At 38.5% G+C, this 19,463-nt stretch overlaps 1 protein-coding gene across 1 annotated transcript in view; it reads left to right on the forward strand.

The window, feature by feature from the left end:
- The window catches only part of macrod2 (mono-ADP ribosylhydrolase 2), a 754,657-nt gene extending 741,322 nt beyond the window's left edge, over positions 1–13,335 (forward strand). The window contains exons 17-19 of the mRNA XM_041252938.1: positions 7,773–7,838; positions 9,692–9,769; positions 11,894–13,335. Of these exons, the coding sequence (XP_041108872.1) occupies positions 7,773–7,838; positions 9,692–9,769; positions 11,894–11,922 (173 nt within the window). The 3' untranslated portion in view covers positions 11,923–13,335. The remainder of the gene's footprint in view (positions 1–7,772; positions 7,839–9,691; positions 9,770–11,893) is intronic.
- Positions 13,336–19,463: the final 6,128 nt, after the last annotated feature.

Genomic DNA, 19,463 nt, shown 5'->3' on the forward strand with positions numbered 1-19,463 from the left:
GGGACTTGTAGACTACTAATACACAGAAGAAGATCAGTATATAGTTTACCTATACATTGCTTAATAATAAATATACTGCATGATTCAGTTTTACATTGAACTGTGGAGGTAGGAAGGAGAGTCAGAGCTGAAGAACTGCAAATGTTCTTTTTTTCCAAAATAAAGATGACAAACAAAATGACAGCTCTCAGAGCCAAAATAAAAAGGTTAAACAAAGCAATTGTGCATCACAAATAATGAACAGCAAATCCCTCAACCAAGTCTCGCACTATCACGGTGAGTTAAACATAAGCAGAGGAGCATTTGTCTCTCTCCAGGCAGCTCCAAAACCTCTCTCGTAATAGAGCTTCTAGCTCCTTTTTTATATAACGTGGCTTTTCCCAATTAGCACCATCTAATTTGGGAACAGCCACATTCTCACACTACGAGTGCGGATTGACAGCAGGATAACGTGCTCACCATCGCCGCCACTAAATAGGCGGGTCGAACAGGAGCTGGCGTTCCCATCTGAGATGGGGAGTCAGACAGCACATCCCCTGTGGTTAAGTTGTCTCTGTCAGCAGAGCTTATGTTAATGATCCAGAGAGCCACGGCAGTTTTGCATGTGCCCTGGCCTGTGGAAGGAGAGTCAATTTTTGAGGACGACCCTACCACCTATCCCGTGCCTCTGAGTGTACCCATATTTTCTTTTTGAGATCCAGTCATCCTGGGGTCACCCGGCTACAGCTCCAGCTGTTTCTCAGTCTATGGACACCCTATATATGGTGCACGATCCGAAAAACCGGGCCTGGCCCAGTTTCCGCCAGTGAAAGCTTCTATTACTGCGTTGGCACAGGTGCCTAAACAGTGTGCCTAAACAGTATCAGAGTATTCAATTATTTGGATGACTGGCTCACTTGTGCCCAGTCTCGAGCTCAAACAGACACTCACACCGAACTGGCCACTGGCCACCCTCAAAGGTTGGGTCTTACAGTGAATCATGCTAAGAGCCAGCTCACGCCTTCTCAGAAGGTCTGATATCTAGGGGTGTGCTTGGGCTCCAGGTCCATGCTGTCCACTCTGTTGGATGGCAGTGCAGGGAATAGCTGCCTGTTTAGAGCTATTTCAGCTCAACAGAGCGCTCACAGTAGTGACGTTCCAGAAATTTCTGGGCTTGATGGCAGCAGCTTCTCAAATCCTACCTTTGGGTCTCCTGTGTATGCGCCCTTTGCAGGCCTGGTTCAACAGCAGGGTTTTTCAGCCTGCATTGAACTGTCACTGTCTAAAGGTAATCTCATGGTGAAAATAGCCTGCCCATGTCACCAGAAGGGAGGTTGTCACCTTGGTTGCGTCCAGCCTGGGCTGGGGCGCTGTGTGGAATGACAGGGAGGCACAGGATGTGTGGAATCCCCTTCACAGGGTCTACACATCAATAATTTGGAGCTGCAGGCAGTTTATCTGGCCTTGCAGAATTTTTTGCATGTTTGAGGGAGACATGTGCTTGTCTGTATGGACAACACAACAGTAGTGACCTATGCTGAGTGTACAAAACATTAGGAACACCTAATATTGAGTTGCACCCCCTTTTGCCAGCCTAAATTCGTCAGGGCGTGGACTCTACAAGGTGTCGAAAGTGTTCCACAGGGATGCTGCCCCATGTGGACTCCAATGCTTCCCACAGTTGTGTCAAGTTGGCTGGTAGTGGATACTCCGAATAGCTTGTTCCATCTCATCCCATAGATACTCAATTGGATTGAGATCTTGTGACTGGGCAGGCCACTGCAGTGTGCTGAATTCACTGTCATGGAACCATTACTGGACAATCCTAGCCTTGTGGCAAGGGGCATTATCCTGCTGAAAAAAATCCATAAGCAGATGGATACACTGCTGCAATGAAGGGATGCACCTGATTGGCAATGATGTTCAGAGATCCTGTGGCATTCAAACGTTGCTCCACTTTTATTAAGGGGCCCAATGTGTGCCATGAAAACACACCCCACACCATCACACCACCACCACCAGCGTGCAATGTTGACACGTGGCATGTACTCATGTGGTTTTCTCCATACCCTAGTCCTCCCATCAGCGTGAAACAGCAGGAATCGGGATTTATCAGACCAGGCAATGTTTTTCCAATCCTCCAGTGTCCAGTGTTTTCATTCCTTAGCCCACTGCAACCACAGTTTCTTGTGTTTTGCTGAAAGAAGTGGAACTCTCTTAGGTCGTCGGCTGCCATACCCCATTCTTGTCAAGGTACGACGAGTTGTGCATTCTTTTATGGGTCTTTCGGCACCAATGTTGTACTGGACTGTCAGTTGAATAACTGTAGCATATCTGTTCCTCTGCACAAATCGTTTCAGCCTCCTTTGGCCTCTTTCATCAATGAGCCGTTTTCGACCACTGGCCTGCCATTGGCTGGATGTCCTTTGGGTGGTGGACCATCCTTGATACACACGGGAAATTGCTGAGCGTGAAAAACCCAGCAGTGTTGCAGTTCTTGACACACTCAAACCGGCACACCTGGCACCTACTACCATACCCCGTTCAAAGACACTTAAATCTTTTGTCTTGCCCATTTAACCTGTCTCCCCTTCATCTACACTGATTGAAGTTGATTTATCAGGTTACATCAATAAGGGATCATAGCTTTCACCTGGATTCATCTCGTCAGTCTATTTAATGGAAAGAGCAGGTGTTCGTAATGTTTTGTACACTCAGTGTATATAAACCACCAGGTCTCACGGTCTCCATCCACAAGCTTTTGCTCTGTTCGCATCACATTCTCTTCTCAGTTGGGGCAGTACACGTGCCCAGTGTGATAAACAGGGTGGAGGACCTCCTCTCAAGGGGAGTTCCGTGCCTCAGAGAAGAGGCTTCACCCTGAGGTGGTGAGCTTCATTTGGGAGAGATTCGTGAGAGCAGAGATAGATCTATTTGCCTCCCAGGAATCGACCTGTGTCCCTTTTGATTCTCCATAACAGGAGGTGGGGGCCCACTGGTGATAGATACCTTGTAGCCCCTTAATGGCCCAGGAGACTGATTTTCAACCCTGGTGCAGCTCCTGATTGGCCAGCCGTGGAGACTGCCCAAGCGCTGTGACCTGCTCAGTCAGGCGCAGGGGACCTTATGTCATCCCGACCCATCGAGCCTGCAGTTCTGGGTCTTGTCCCTGAATGGCTGCATTTGAGCCATCTGGGTCTGTCCAGTAGCGTTACTGCCACCCTGCAGAATGCCAGAATACTGTACACACATTCCCAGTATGGATACAAGTGGTGACTGCCTCAAAGGTTCGACCGCACAACCTGTCCCATGACAGTTGTACTGCAATTTTTGCAGGACCTGTCTGACGAGGGGAAATTCCCTTCTACATTAAGGGTCTATCTTACAGCTATTTCAGCTTGCCATGCTAAATTTGACAAGCATATTATGTTGACAGGGCAAAAAGTTGCAGCAGTCCGAAAACAAATGTTGTCTGCTATAGGGCGAAGTCCCATGGTCAAGCCCTGTCCAAGCAGAGGCTGTCCAAATGGATAGCAGACACAGTCAAGACTGCCTATGAGCAATCCAACTTGTCCCCTTCAGAAAAGCTCACTGCCCAGTCCACCAAGGGCATGGCAACTTCGTGGGCTTTATTCCAGGGTGCATCTTTCAAGGACAACTGCAATGTAGCAGTATGGGCTACTCCTCATACCTTTACTAGCTTCTACAGTCTAAATATGGAGGATCCTCAAAACTCTGGCTTTGAAACGAGTATTAAGGGCAGCTTCTGAGTCAACCCTTACAACACAGGCATAGAGGTGAGTTTCTCCCACAATTTTTTAGCCTAGCTACTTGTTACTGGGGTCCCAAATTGTAACACACAAGACAGCTGCAGCTTAGCCTTGTAGCATTCCGGTCGTGCAGCAATCTTTCGCTTGCGACAGCTTGGGTATACTGACCCATTCGGTATTGGTTACATTTCCAACTTGAAAGGGAACATTAAGTTGTTATCATAACCTTGGTTAGATGAAATAGAATGTAACCATTAACCTTCAAGGTTGCTGTGTCCATGATTGCAGCAGGCTTGAAGGGAAAATGACGCAGAGTTCTATTCTTGCATCCTTTTATGAATGAATTTATAACTGCATCACAGAGGCTCTGTGAGCAACTTTGATATATTTATTCTGATTTTTGGGTCTTAGAGGTTAATACTCATTTGGTAATGGTTACGTTTCGATTTCAGGGAACCAGGGTTATGATAATAACCTAACGTTATCTAATGTTTACCATGAAAGTCCCGCTGTAAACAAAGGGTTAAGGATAATAATCCAGGAAAAAAAAAAAAAAAAAAACAGAAAGCTGGGCAAAAACTCATTAGAAATGTGGTAACACACCACTGTAAAAATTCTCTATGTGCTTATGACAACCCTCCTAAAAATATAATAATGTCAGCTAGATAGTGACTTCTGTTACAGCATATTGGCTAACAGTCTTCTGTCATCTGTTGGGGACTTTATGAGATGTGCATTGCTAAGCACACAAAGGGTTATGAACATTAAAAAGTTAATATGCCAGTGGTGTTCGCTATTATCTAAACCGAAAAGGCATCTACCACGTGTGTTGGAGGTGGGGGGGGGGGGTGGGGGGAAAGTCATTCATACCTGCCAAGAATCTTAAAAATGAACAACTGATTTCAGCTTCTGAGCAGCATTTTAGAATATAGGCTAACCAATATAGGAAGGGGATTTGGAAGTGGGGGAGCAGATTGGAATCAATTTGGCTGTAGTGCTTTCTTTGTTTTAATCTCTCACCATTATTACCTAGCAGGAGAAAGCTATTTGGAATAAAAAGGGATTTCAAATCGTGGGGTTATAATAAATTACTCTCTGTTTTTTGTCTTTATAGGCAATATGAATATGATGGATTCTGCTTAACTGAAACCTTAAACACCAAATAAGCGTGTGCGGTCTGCGTCTTTAAAAGAGGCAAATAGCTTCTTTGAGCAAAGAATACTTTTGCACAGTAGTTCTAGCTACTACATAAAGAACCAATTCTTAGTAAATAAAAAAAGATAGAGGAAGAAAGTTGTTGGCAAATCCACAGCAGTAAAAATAACAGAAAATAACTTTGTTTAGAAGTAGTTCCTTAGTAGAATCTAGGTTTGTGATTTATTATCAGTTATATGTCGTATGTTGAGTATCTTTTATTCTAAAATATACCTTTTCGCTGTCCTCCCGCCCCTAAAAATAATCCCAGTAAATGTTAACCTAACAGTATTTACCGTAATGTGTTAGTGATTGGTAATGGTAATGGGAAGGAGAGCCAAAGTGTGAAGCTTTTGGGAATTCTTTTAAAACTCTCAGAAATCCTCAGTGACCACTTGCTGCTTTTCCAATGACTTGTGTGTTTTCAAAGTGTATGTGATCCTCTAGTGACCTCTTGAAGTAGGATGTAGGGATTTGTCAGCTGGTCAGGTATCTTCAAGGAGCAATATGTAAATGTTGTTCAAATAATAGCTTTAAAAAAATATACGTTTACTCTAGTGGATGCATCTTTTATGATGGAAAATGTGAGATCTATGAAGTGATGGCCATACATATTTAATGTCATACCAGCTGGGTATAAGATGCAAAATTATTACTGATGCCATGTTTGGTGTCAAAAAATAGGAAGCATGAATGTCTGACAGTTAACATCAGATATACATACTGCAGTGCGAAATGAGCTCAACTTTCTGCCTGTAAACAGTTTTGTACAGCTGTTGGAGTTGTTCCTGCCACCCATTGAGGACAGCATGTCATAGTTATTATTTTTTTGCTGTTGTTGTTATTTGCATTTTTTGTTTTAAAGTAGAAACTTCAGGCATGGGTTGCATTTCAGGCTTGAATAACTTTCACATGTTAAGTACTACACTTGTTCCTGATGTAGATATTATTTTTGATGCTCAAATGTAACTGTTTTTTTTTTTTTTTTTTTTCTATTGCTGGGCAACAGTGCTGAAGAGCTGAGAATGGAATGCACATATTCTGTTATGCAAACGTACCTGTACCCCATTGCTAAATTAGTGTTACATTGTCACTCGCTAGGCTTTCGGCTATTGAGAATGCTATTGTCAATTGAAGCCTAGACTCGGACTGTCAGAGCCTTTCCTGATGTGGGCTCAGAATCTTCTGATGAAAAGACTTTCTGTTGGGCTTACCTAAGGCAGATTTCAAAATGGGATTTAGAGGTGAAAGGTAGTTGCCCCATGTCAGGATGCCCTCCCACTGCTCAGCTTTCCCACTACTGTATATTCCATCAACATCCTGTACTACTAAACCTGAGGGTTCCTGGGCAACCTTAGCATTACATTCTTACAAATGGAAATTTTTTTTGGCTTCAAATTTAAATGTGTATAAACAAATACAAAATAGATTAATATCGTTTTCCAGGAATTTGATATACAGCTACTTAAAGTTAAAAGTTAAACATCTTTTTATTAATGAAGCTTTAAATAAGGAATATGCTATTTTTATTAAAAAAAAAATTAAAAATCCCATTGGATTTTAACTAGATATCAAGATATCATTTGACGCTCAAAACATGTATCATGGTGATGAACGGTATGCAAATTAGGAATGTTAAATGAATTATTGTTATTATTTATTTATTAGCAGACACCCTGATCCAGCATGACTCAAAATATCACAATACAAAGTGTCACCTTGCAAAATATCATAGTGCAGAAAATCACATTACAGAATATCACATTACAGTTAAGAGCAGTTATAAAGTACAATAACATTAGCAGAAAATAAGATCAAATTCAAATAAGAGCAAAGTAAAGAATACAGTAAATAATTTCTAAGAGTAAAATCAAGTACAAGATACAGTAAATAATTAAGAGCAGTAGTCGAATATGGCAAGATATGTAGCAGTTCAGTACGAGCACAAGCTGATGCAAGTACTGGTACAATAGGGTGCAGCATAGCAGAGTTGTGAGGTTTACAGATGCTGTCTGAACAGATGTGTCTTGATGAGGTGCGGGAAAGTGGTCAGGGACTAAGCAGTCCTGGTATCCATGGGTAGGTCGTTCCACCACTGAGGGGCAAGGGAGGAGAAGGAGTGGGCACTGAAAGCGGTGCACCGGAGATGGGGTACAGCTAATCTGCCGGTGGTGGAGGAGGAGAGGGGGCGAGAGGGGTTTAAAATAAACTTATTCCAAAATATTTTACAGTACTGTTTTTTAAATTATTATTATTCATATATTACTACTATAAGATGTACTAATTGCAATTGTAATTACTAAAGTAATTGTGAGAACTAATCAAAAGTTGACTCACATTTCAGCATGCCCTAAATACAGTGCCCTGAAGTTACTGGTCATGTCACACATAAAAGGCTCCCTGATTGAATGGCTCCACTTCAGGTTCAATAACAAAATGTGCTCAGTTTCCAGAAATAAAGCAAATTTAAAATTTTCAGCAACTTTCTGCCTGTTGCTGGCAACTTCATTGTACACTGTACACTGGCAATTCTGGTTGCCAACAGTTACCTACAGTATGTACAGACTCCAAAATAATTTACAACTTTTGGCTTAAATAATATTGAAAAGTACTTTGAATTAGAAATGCTAGAACTAATCTGAACTCTTAGACTGCAAAAACGAGAGAGAGAGAGAGAGAGAGAGAGAGAGAGAGAGAGAGAGAGAGAGAGAGAGAGAGAGAGAGAGAGAGAGAGGGATGTAGTGCGAGAATTGTAGGGGCAGACATTCTTTGCATTAAAAAAAAAAAACAATTGCATTTTAAAGTTTGGTTATTTTCATGTTTTCCCAGGTTTAGCTGTTTCAACTGATGCTAAACCACCAGTAGAGAAGATCGAAAATAGTGAGACTGAAGAAGGTGAGTTCTTTTTTTCATAACCTAAGATAATATGTAAAACCAGTTTTTTTTTATTGAACTTACTGTTTTCCTTCTGTCAACTGTTGCAATCCCTTTTGTAGCTTTGTATCTAGCAGCTAAACTGTACTACAGTGCCACCTAATTGCAGTAATGTACTGTGCAGCTGTCTTAATCTTTTCCTCAGGACTGTCCCAAAAAAGAAAAAAAGTTCTAGGTCACCAAACCCTTTAACATGGTAGTTTTTATTTTTTTGTTTGAAGCCCAATTCATTTTGCTTTATGTGTACATAAACAATGTTCTATATAATGTGTATGTTTTCAGGAGAAAGTGATCAAATCCAATTCTTTTTAAATAAGAAAGGAAAGCTGACAGACATAGAATGCAGTGATGATATAATTGAATTCAACCATTTAAGACCATTTTGGGCATGCTTTAGAAAGAGAAACAGTGGGATAAACAAAAAAACTTTTACACTGCTAAGTGTACTTCATTTCTGGAATTGACTTTGCTGGAGTAGTTTTGTGAGAAGCACAATGGGTATTGATTTTTATTTCATAAACAGTGATGTGAAAATGAAAGGCCTCCGTCGTAACTAAACCCAGATGGGCCTACTTTCCAGTGGAACTGCCTGCCAGGAATCATTTGGTTTATAACTGTATTTTGTTTTCCTTCCCTGAAGGCACCACTCGTCTTCAACTTTTACATGACACAGTTATTAGCAGTAACCTGCCGGATCAGTGCAGTGACTTCCATCTCAACTTGCCTCAGTCTACAGGATTTAGGCTTTGAAGACAATAGGCTGTACTGTAAAGGGGGCTGGAAAAAATATGTTGTACTTATATCAAATCAATAATGTTTATGGTCTTAGGTAATGGTACCACCTTCCAACAAGCCCCAATATTATATTTTTCTGTCAGATCTGAATATAATATATTTAATACTAGGGGGTGTGTATGTCTAATGTACTATGTGCTGTAGCTGTCCTTTTACTAAATAGGAGAACATTTAGCTTAATTAGAGAATTTCGTGTAAAAATAATAATAAAAAAAGCAGCCTCATTTGGCCTGTTTTCATCTTGCACCGTGGTGATTTTTCCAATTGGGAGTCACATACTATAATAATGTCTTATTGGGTTCTTGAGTGACTCACCTGTAGTGTGCAGGGTGAGTCATAAAGTCAAGGCAAGTCACTGGTCTTCACTGGGGATTCTGCAGGGAGCGTAGCATTGGTTCTGCCACTCCTGAGGGTTGGGGAGGCAAAAACGGCAGGGACTCCGATCGCACTACAATGGACACTACAGGACAGGTGCCCGATGAGCTCAAACAGACACTTTTAGGGCTTGACTTTATCCTCCTGAGGCCTGTAGCTCGCCAACATCTGCTCTCAAGCACCTGGGTGTGAAGAATTGGTTGGCTTGGTGATGGAATCAGAAGCTCAGGATCTTCATTTCTCTTCAGCTGTTGTGGGGAATTGTTACTTTGAGGGAGGACATTTTAAATTGGGGAGAATATCTGGGGTAAAATAATTGGCAAGAGTCAGGGGTAAGAGAGAGTGTCTATGATCAATAAAGAAAAATGCCATCTGCAGTTTTATTCTCCCCTTAAATCGTTGCTGTGTAATTTTAACCCACAATATATAACAGGCACTAAATTATTTTAAAAAAAAGATATAATAGTTACTCATTAAATACATAGAAGGGATTGTGCAGGTGGCTAACTACTACCATTTGTTTTATCTACAGTCATGCAGTAAATGGTAAATGTGTGTTAAAAGTTAAGTGTGGCACCAAGCAGAACTGCAGAAAAGGACTGTTATTATAGCTGTAATTCACAGTTGTTCTTCATCTCCTATAGGTTTAGTGGAAATGAACACTCAGGCTGAGGACTCGCTAGAAACTGAAGCAACTCAACCAGAAAACAATCAGTCCAAAGGTAACTGAATCTCTGTAGGGCTGCTTTCATTTTTCAGCTTCAGGATCCTTATTAGTCGATGCAGCCATTCATTTAAAATTCAATTTAAAGGGGAAAAAGGAACCCTTGTTCAATTTTTTTGTGGATTTAGTGACAGCAGCAATTTTGCTGTTTAAGGATTGAAGCCACCTTCTTTCATGTTGGCGGGGAGTTGCGTGAAGGTCGATAAATGTGTGTATAAGGACATTCTGGTCTCTATGGTCACAGACCTTTTATTCAGGTAATGGTTGTGTCTCATGATCACTATAGCTATTATGATGTATATTAATGTCTTTCTATATATATATATATATATATATATATATATATATATATATATATATATATATATATATCTATATAGATTATATATATATATAATATATATAGTGTCATATATTTTTAGATTTCTTAGTGTCAGTGTCAGGTAGTTTTATTTCTAGCTGTTGCAGCTCTCATATCTAATGTGGGTCTCATCGCTCATTAAAATGCAACGCTGTACCACCCAACAGAAAAGCCAGTCTACATGTATTTATCACAATGTATTTAGAAAATACAATAACATAGTTTTAAAACTTTTCAACACATCTGTAATTTATATTCATAACCCCGCATTGAGAAACTGCTTAACATGACTTGATGTTTATTCTAACAGTTTTGAATGAACTCAAAAATAAAACATACACGTATATAAATTCATATAATGTGTTTGTTTTCATCCCCCCCCCCCCCCCCCCGCTGTACATTTTCGAAACTGTGTGGCAATAGAAAGAGTTGCTGTGTTAAATTGAAATACCTTTATATGGCATGGTCCTGATAAATACATAGCTAACCATAATGCAGATGGCTGTCATTCAGAACGTCACAGCTGACCTTTATTGTGCTGGATGCCATTCATTTGATCGGATTGGAGCTGTCATTTTGTCATAAAGGCACTGCCGATAGGTTAGCGAACTGTGCATGTGTTATAACACAGTAATAATAAACATATATATATATTTTATGTTGTTTAAAATGTTGTATTAGATTCATTTTAGTACTATAAATTATACAAATATGGGCTGGAGTTGCCCCACAGGGGGCTATACAGTAGTGTCTAACAGGATTGTATTATATACCTTAGAGGACACTTTATCACCACAGTAGTTATCCACAAAACACGAAATATCTAGTCCATATATGTTTTATTAAACCTTGAAAGACAGCTTATCTGCAATTGGTTTCCAGACAGCAACGTACAACTCTCACTAAAGGCAGTTCACGTCTTCAGGCTTGAGATATTTCTCCAAGTTTTCTCTAAGTCTTTCACTCCGCTACTCCTCACAACACTATGAACTTTCTTGCAGTATTCTGTTTGCATAACAAGGATAGTTATGTAAAGTATTCTTAAACCACAGTTAAACAACTGAATTTAGATCAAACACCACGTCTGCTTTACAACGCAGGGTAATTTGGAACTGTGATTCGAAAGGTCATTCTATCATAGGATTTGAATGAATGCTAGATAGATTTCAAAATGAGATCCAGGAGGAAATATGAAAAAAGTAATTCAATGCTAACGTAGATATCTCAACGGTTAGAGTTTCAATGTTTTGCAAATGTTAAACGTTTACATTTTTTTCTAAACATTTAAATGGTGTTAGAAAGATGAATGTGAAATATAGATGTTATCTGTGGTGCTTATTAACTATTTGGTATTTATTCATAGACTATTCAATAAACACATTAATATTTTTGTAATTTATTTGAATCTCTGTTTGCACGCTTCTTGTTATCTGTTATCTCAGAGGTTATCAACATTCCAAATATGATACATTTTAAATGTGTGTAATCTTAAAATGTAACATTTAGACAAGTAAGCAGAATCTTATGTATCTTATGATGTGTGTTTTTAGAATCAAACGACTAAGAAATTAATTTTAGGGTCACATAAACACTCATATGTTTGTTTCTCATTAACTTCAAATTGTCTTCTTTCAAAAACAGGAGCTAATTAAAGACTATAGCAAACGCTTTGAAAATATGGCCTGATGCTGCTTCTTGTTTTCCCACATCTGCAACGAACTGAACCCTTTTCTAAATCAAACCTCTTGTCTCTTTCCACAGATGTTGCTGGTGATGAGACCGATCCATGAAATAAAAAAATAAGCAGACAATCAACTTCATTTTGAGAGGCATCAGATTGTGTGAAGGCACACATAACAGTAATATGTACACATTGGGGGGTTTATTGTGGGCTAGGGGATATACATTAATTTTTACGTAACTTGATTTTTAAAAATATCTTTCTTTCTTAAAACTATCAAATGTTTCTTAGGTGAATGGTGTACAATATTATATGCTTTGTACTGTTTGCGGTTGCCGTGAGCTGTAATTGAGTATCCTTCGGGTAGATGATGAACTCTTGTGTTAATGGTGCATCTGAGAATATTAATTCAGCCTTGTACTGTTGCTTGTTTCATTCTGGGCAGTGTATGCCGGTACCCAGCAGTTATCCACATTCTGAACACTTTTTTTGTATAGGTAGTTCTACTGCTGTGTCAGATTTGTAGTAAGAACCTGAATTGTAATGTAATAGTCTACAGCAGAAGCGAAAACCTTTTAAAGTGTGTTCTCCTGAGAGCATAAATACTTCCAGAAAACCAGATCTACTTTGCCGTTGGCAAATGCAAACCAGAAAGTTACTATTTCAGCGAATGGTGAACCTTTTCCGGGATGACTGTATGCTGAATATAGAGCTTTGAGGTTCCTCCTGCTTCTAAAAGAATAAGGACACATACACTAATTTTTATGAAGTTGCCACTTCTTTGAACAACTGTAATTTTAAGATGTGGCACAGTGTTGCGCCTGTTTACTGATTGATATGACAGTACCCTGAATACATTTAGGTGAGGAAAGTGTCTAAAACAACATGACATATTACATTTAAAAAATATTTTCAAAAGATACTTAAGTGCATTGATTAGTTTAACTACTTTTTGTCCATTGCAAAGTTTTTTTACATGTGAAATGCTAATTATTTTGTGAGCTAATGCTGTTCTGATTTGTACGTTTGGTTAAAGCCAAATTATTCTTTACAAATATTTCCGGTGCATGGCTGCTTTGCTTTTGACTATATTCAGTTAGCATAATAGGTTTGATTATACATTGTCTTAAGGAAATAGATTTTGTTCTTGTGTCATGGATTTGCCTTATCAGACATTTACTACTTGGACACAGAAAAACAAAACAAAACAAAAAAAACATTATGGAGAAGGTGATTTGATGTAAGCGTCAAATACTTGTAGTCTGTTGCTTGCAAATGACTTATAATTAATAGTAACTAATGTGGTGGCTGATAAATGCCTTTATGTTGTTTAAGTTGTGACAAAGAAACAAACAAAAAATTCTTAATAAATGTGTTTTTTTTTGTGCCATACATCAAACATTTATGCCTTCATACTATGAAGTTTGTTAAAAATGAACAAAATCAAAGTCGAAGAAGTTGATTCATGCCTGAATACCTGTTATTCTGTATAATGTTAATTATTAAATGTTATGAGAACTTATTATTTGTCCTGCAGTCTCATTATTTGTCAGACTGGGGAGTCAGTGAGCACTAAAGTTTACAAATAAAAGGGTTCTGGGTTAGACTCCGCCAGTTTTTTTTTTGTTTGTTTGTTTACATTCACAGTCTAAAAAAAATGTATCATTAGGAGTGAAACCCATGTAGGCACGAGCCATCTGAAAATATTGTACAACTTCCACTATGATGCTAAGCCCTTTAAGTTTTGTTGCATGAACTTCTTAATATGGCCCTAGGTGAGCTTTCGTCCTTGTTGCTGGGCTTAACATCTCTGACAGGGCCTTATTTTCAAAAGGGAAAAAAAAAACTATTTAGTTTAGTTGACAGTAAAATATTCAAAACACCTATTTTGTCAGTTTACAAAATGATCCTGATGATGTCTTCAGTGCAGCTGAATTTATATTTCACTGATAAGGTTGCCCAGATTAGTACAAGAAGGTTGTTTGAAAAAGACACTCTAGAAGCCCTGTCAAACTATCTTTAAGCTAACAGCTAAATGTATACCTAATCACATACTGTAACTTTCCACTCATAGAAAACCTAACTGGATTCCAATGGGACTAAACATGCAACATATCCCTTAATAAATAACTTTAATTTGGGTCATCATTTCATCACATAGCGAAAATTGCTTTCCACTGAACAATGTCGTTCACACGGATATGTCCTTCTTAATAAAACTTGGGGCTTACATTACATTGACCCCAGACCCCAGCTACTCAATTTCTGTATGGCAGGTGTAGTAAAGGACATCATGGATGGAAAAGAGATATTTCAAAGACAAGATTACTCCGTAGGAAGTTCAAAGTTATTAGAGCAGAATCTAGCCTTAACCTGGCCTTTTGATGAATTCCATTAGAAGCAACATCCCATTACTGACACATCACAGACAGCATTGGTGAAGACATTTACTGATCTGTATGAAACCAATTGACAGCAACAACCATTTACTTATTCATCTGACCATCGGAAGAAACTGATAACATTGCTCACATTCTGCAAGACACTCCTAGTTATTTCTACAGATCACACTTATAAGAGGATCAATGACCTTCATAACAGGAAAAAATCACAGCAATAGATTATTCCTCAAAAGGCGTCTTTCAACAACGGTAGGTCTCTTTGTATAGAAATGCAATTTTTTAGCAATTTAAGAATTAAAACTTAACAGAGAAGGATCTACAGGGATAACAATTCATGTTTAGGTGACCTACTATAAGAATTTAAATGTAATATATTTGTGCGAAATTAAAACTAGAGTTGGTACCATGTTAATGTTTACAGCTTCATATAATTCCAATGTTCCAAATCAATAAGTTAATACTTATTGTGTCTAAACACCGAAATATTATACACAGAATAAGATATGCTAGAATTTTGACATATCTGTAACGGATTAAATAATTTCTTACACACGATTTATAATATTAACATTGTTTCTCTAAAAAGGGAAGTGAAATATATTTTTTCATCAAACCCCTAAAAAGAAAAGCTAAGTAATGAAAGTGTCAGTGTAATAAACTCTAGCACTTCTTTTTTGGTATTTCATGTGTTTCTAAAAGTTGGAACTGCACCAAGACAGAGAAATAAATGAGGTTATAAATGGTGCTATATTTAAAACCCAAGGATGCTTTGCTTTATAATTGAGCAATAATGCCATTCTTTGGGCAAATGAGCAAACCCACTGAGGGACAGGGATGGATTGTTTGGGGACAATAATGACTATGATGTCCAGAAACAGTGACAGGATTATATATCTTGTGAAAAGGTTTCTTTTATATACAAAATAAGTCACTCCAGGATGTGCACTGTGATCAAATAAAGCACTTCTTGGGTGGCTGAAGACATTATTTGATAACAGTGTACACCCGGTTGAGTGGTGGTTTCAGTTCATTTGAGTTTTACACTTAAAATACTGCGCCAAACAAAAAGCCACATGGTAATTGTGGCAGGGTGATTGCCCTGCACAGGTGGGAATCAGTGTTGGTGTAATTTGTATGTGGAAATGAGCTTATTGTGTGTCTTTTTGGAGTTGATTTGTTTGATTAAATTATTGTTTATAGACGGGCGCTCGATTGAGACTTGTTTCCTGCTAGGTTTGGTTGAGAGGAAGGGCAGTGAGTGATTGGCTGTACCGGTCCTCAATCAGCAGGTGGGCGGGTCTTGGCTGAGTGTCCGTTGGCATAAAAATATCCGGTGGAGATGGCTCATGGCGATTGCAACGTTATGCTGCAGAGGGGAGCTGCGTGTATTTGGGAGGAGAGAGGTCTGCTCTGCAGGAACAGCTGCTACGCAACCCTGAAACAGCAAGCGGTGCTTGTGAAGGCAATGCCCAGCCATGGCCGTATGAAGCAGCAGGAGCTGTGGTATGAATACCAGCTCAAAAGTAAATTAGTTTAGGGGATAGTGATCCCATGTAATGTACAGCGAGGGTTACGTAGTGTAGCCAGTTCCTGGAGCGGGACGCCTCGTTTTATAAGGCTGGCGCTCGCCCTGTGTGGCACCTTTTATTTGTAGTTTTTGTACTGTGTTTTATTTTTGTACAGCTTGCTGTATGTGTTCTCTGTGCAATACCATTGCTGGTAATGTGACATGAGCCCTTTGTTTACTTTTGTTCTGTGTTTTTGTGAATAATTATTGCACCCCTGTGCCGGAGTTTCAACTCCACCTCCAATCCTTTCATCCTACACTGTCATGGTTAGCAAACCACTGGAATATTTTTGAAATATTAATACGAGCATTTTATTTTTTGAAAAACTACATGCGACCAGAGATGGGGCTTCAAATCTGCCCTCCTTTATGCTGTTAACATGCATTATGGATTTTTCTCATTATTGTTCTGTAACAAACTGTGTTCACTACTTGATTCCTCCTGCTCCTGATTGAACTAGTGTATAAATACGTCAATACACCATGTTGCTTTTTCATGGTACTGACACCCTTAATGTGTTATTTATATTATTGGCAGGGTATTTGTATACTACTATGGTAAACATAACTTGTTAGTTTTGCATGTTTAATTCTTAACAGGCGCTGCATTCTATACCTGATTAAGAGTTTGTGTGTATGTGAATCCCTGTTGTATTTAACTGCATTTGAAGAAACTAGATTTTGTTCTGTTGAGCATTAGTGATCTCAACAAAACTGACTAATAAAGGGGAAACCACAGTCTGATGAACTTGCTCTTCATTACCAAAGATCGTCAAATTCACCTCATGAATTATTTTGCCATTTTCTTTCCAAAAATTTATAAATATTATATTAGGGGAATAAAACTAAAGTTTTACTGAAGTATTCAAAATGTAACCATACATAATTAGCAGCAAGCAATAAAAGACTGCTTATCGCAGCAGAAAATCAGAGCAGTAAAGATAAAGCTTGTTTCTCTCTCGGGAAATTTTATTCTGATAGAACCATGATAGCAATCACATTAACCCAGTAATTATTATTAGTGAATGGAAGCAATTAAAGAGGTAATTGCTTAACAGGTGTGTGTATAAAAACTCAATTTTGCAGAAAATCAGAGAGGGGTGCAGTGGAGAAAAGATGAGACGATGTGTTTTGTTTGGTGAAATAAAAAATATTTGTAAATTAAACTGCTGAACAACTGCTCTGTCAACTCTTCAGTTCCAGGTCACACAATCCTGAACAGGTCCCTGAGGTTACCACTATAGATATATAGATATATATATATATATATATATTATATATATATATATATATAATATATTGCCGGGAATTAGCATCTGTGTCCAGGTGGCAGGCATTAACAAGCCCGGACACCCTACTGTCCTGTTTTAAGTGAAACGAATAAGAAACACCAACCTTCCCTTAATATTTTCTTTGACATACATTAGTTGCTTAAATGATTTCCACTATCTTATATAATACATGTAACAAGCTTAATTATAATAAATGCACAATAATGAAGACTGCATAATTTAATTTTAGGCTACTTAAAACCGAACAGAAATCATTAGCTTGTTCGATTGCTCGAAATATCAAGAGCACAGTACTGTGTATACTGCAAGATGTGTACTGAGATCTCTGGTATTGTTTTTAAACTGTATTACAGTATACAGCAGTGTTTTGATAGACCAAGGCTAACTGAGTGTACCCAGGCTGATCTGTGGACAAGATGGCATACATAGTGTGTGTGTATGTATTATATATATATATATATATATATATATATATATATATATATATATATATATATATATATATATATATATATATGTAACCGATCCTCACAACTCTCATGGTTCGTTGCCCCTTTAAGAACAGACCCAAACACGCGCTTACACGCACTTTTAATAAACATAAATCAAAAGTTTAAACAAAACAAACAAACACCTAACTCCTTCTTGGAGCACTAACTATACATCAACAGGTCCCTGACTAACATGCAGGACGGCTAAGCCGTTTACCTGTTACCAAACACACACAACAAAAGGTTTTCACACAATCTTACAATACACACACACACACACACACACACACACTACCATAGAATCAAAGCGCGCCATCTACAGGATATCATGTTACGCCCTTGGATTGCTTCACACCCTCTTTTTTAACAACCATGGAGTAAATATGATGGATTAGCTACTACAACAATTCATATTAGCTGCTCATGTATAGTTTACTTTGAGTTGTGATCACACCATTCATATTAGCTGCTCATGTATAGTTTACTTTGAGTTGTGATCACACCTTTTTCAAGATTCTGATCAATATGAATTAAAGATTGCTAAATGATAAGCTTGGTTTCTTCTCAGCTCTATTAATAACAGTCAAAGTTGTTATAATTGTGGAAAACACCAGTGGAGGCTTTGAGTAAATTGTTGATGCTCAACATCGATATACAGTGCTGAAAAAAGGTCTGTGAACCCCTTAGGATTTTCACATATTTCACAAAGTTCAACAAAGGGATGTTACTAAAAATGATCTTACCTTCATGGAAGTCCTATTGCTAAGATAACCTGATTACTAATTTACACAAAACAAGTTGCGTCAATAGGTACACAGTGTGGCATACACTTGGAACCTTAGATTCAGTAACTGATACGACACTACTGCGGTTGATTTCCTGTAACTGCTGGTTAGTCTCTCACATCGGTTTTGAGGAATTTTCCTTAAAACCGGTTAGGAGGATGCTGCTTGACGACTGTGACTTTTGAGGGCTTCCTTACATGGACAGCTCACTTCAGGTCCTGCCACAACATTCCGATGGGGTTTCGGTCCAGACTTTGACTAGGCCATTCTAAAATGCGGAATGTCTTACTTATACGTTAAGGATCATTGTCTTGCTGCATGACCTACTTTCGGTTCAGCTTCAGCTCACGGACGGATGGCCTGACATTCTCCTCTAGAATCTTCTGATACAATGCAGAATTCGTGGTTGTGTTAATGATGGCAAGCTGTCCAAAGCAAAGCAGCCCCAAACCATCACACTCCCTTCACCATGCTATGCTTCTATGAACACTATTCTTGTTCAGTCTTTTTCTGATAGTTGAGTCATGAACACTCACATTAGCCAAGGCGAGAGTAGCCTGCAGATCCTTGGATGTTACTCTGGGGTTCTTTGTGACTTCCTTGATAATGTTCTGGTGGAACCCCAAATCCTTATAAATGGTTTTGTAACCCTTTCTAGACTGATGAGCATCAATAACTGTTTTTCTGAGGTCCTAAGAGATTTCTTTTGATTGTGGCATGATGTGTTTCCACACACCTGTATGGAGAAGACCAAGCTCAAAGTTTCTGATCTTTATATAGGATGGGGCCTCCCAAAATAACCCCTGAAGATCTACCTAATTATTTAAACACCTGATTTTAATTATCCCTTTAATTGAGCTGATAAAACCAGGGGTTCACTTATTTTTCACATACCCTATCTAATTAATACATCATTTTGTTTCAAAAGACATGGAATTGGTTGATATAAACCCTATTGGATATTTAAGAAAAGACTGATTTTGATTCAAGGCGGCTATCATGGTAAAACTATGGAATTTCCATAATTATCATTGGGGTTCACAAACTTTTACTCGGCACTGTGTATTCTAACTCCTGAATGTGTCTAAGACTTTTGCACAGCAGTGTATATAC

The sequence above is a fragment of the Polyodon spathula genome, chromosome 6 (genome assembly GCF_017654505.1).
Source record: "Polyodon spathula isolate WHYD16114869_AA chromosome 6, ASM1765450v1, whole genome shotgun sequence".
Classification (NCBI taxonomy): Eukaryota; Metazoa; Chordata; class Actinopteri; order Acipenseriformes; family Polyodontidae; genus Polyodon; species Polyodon spathula.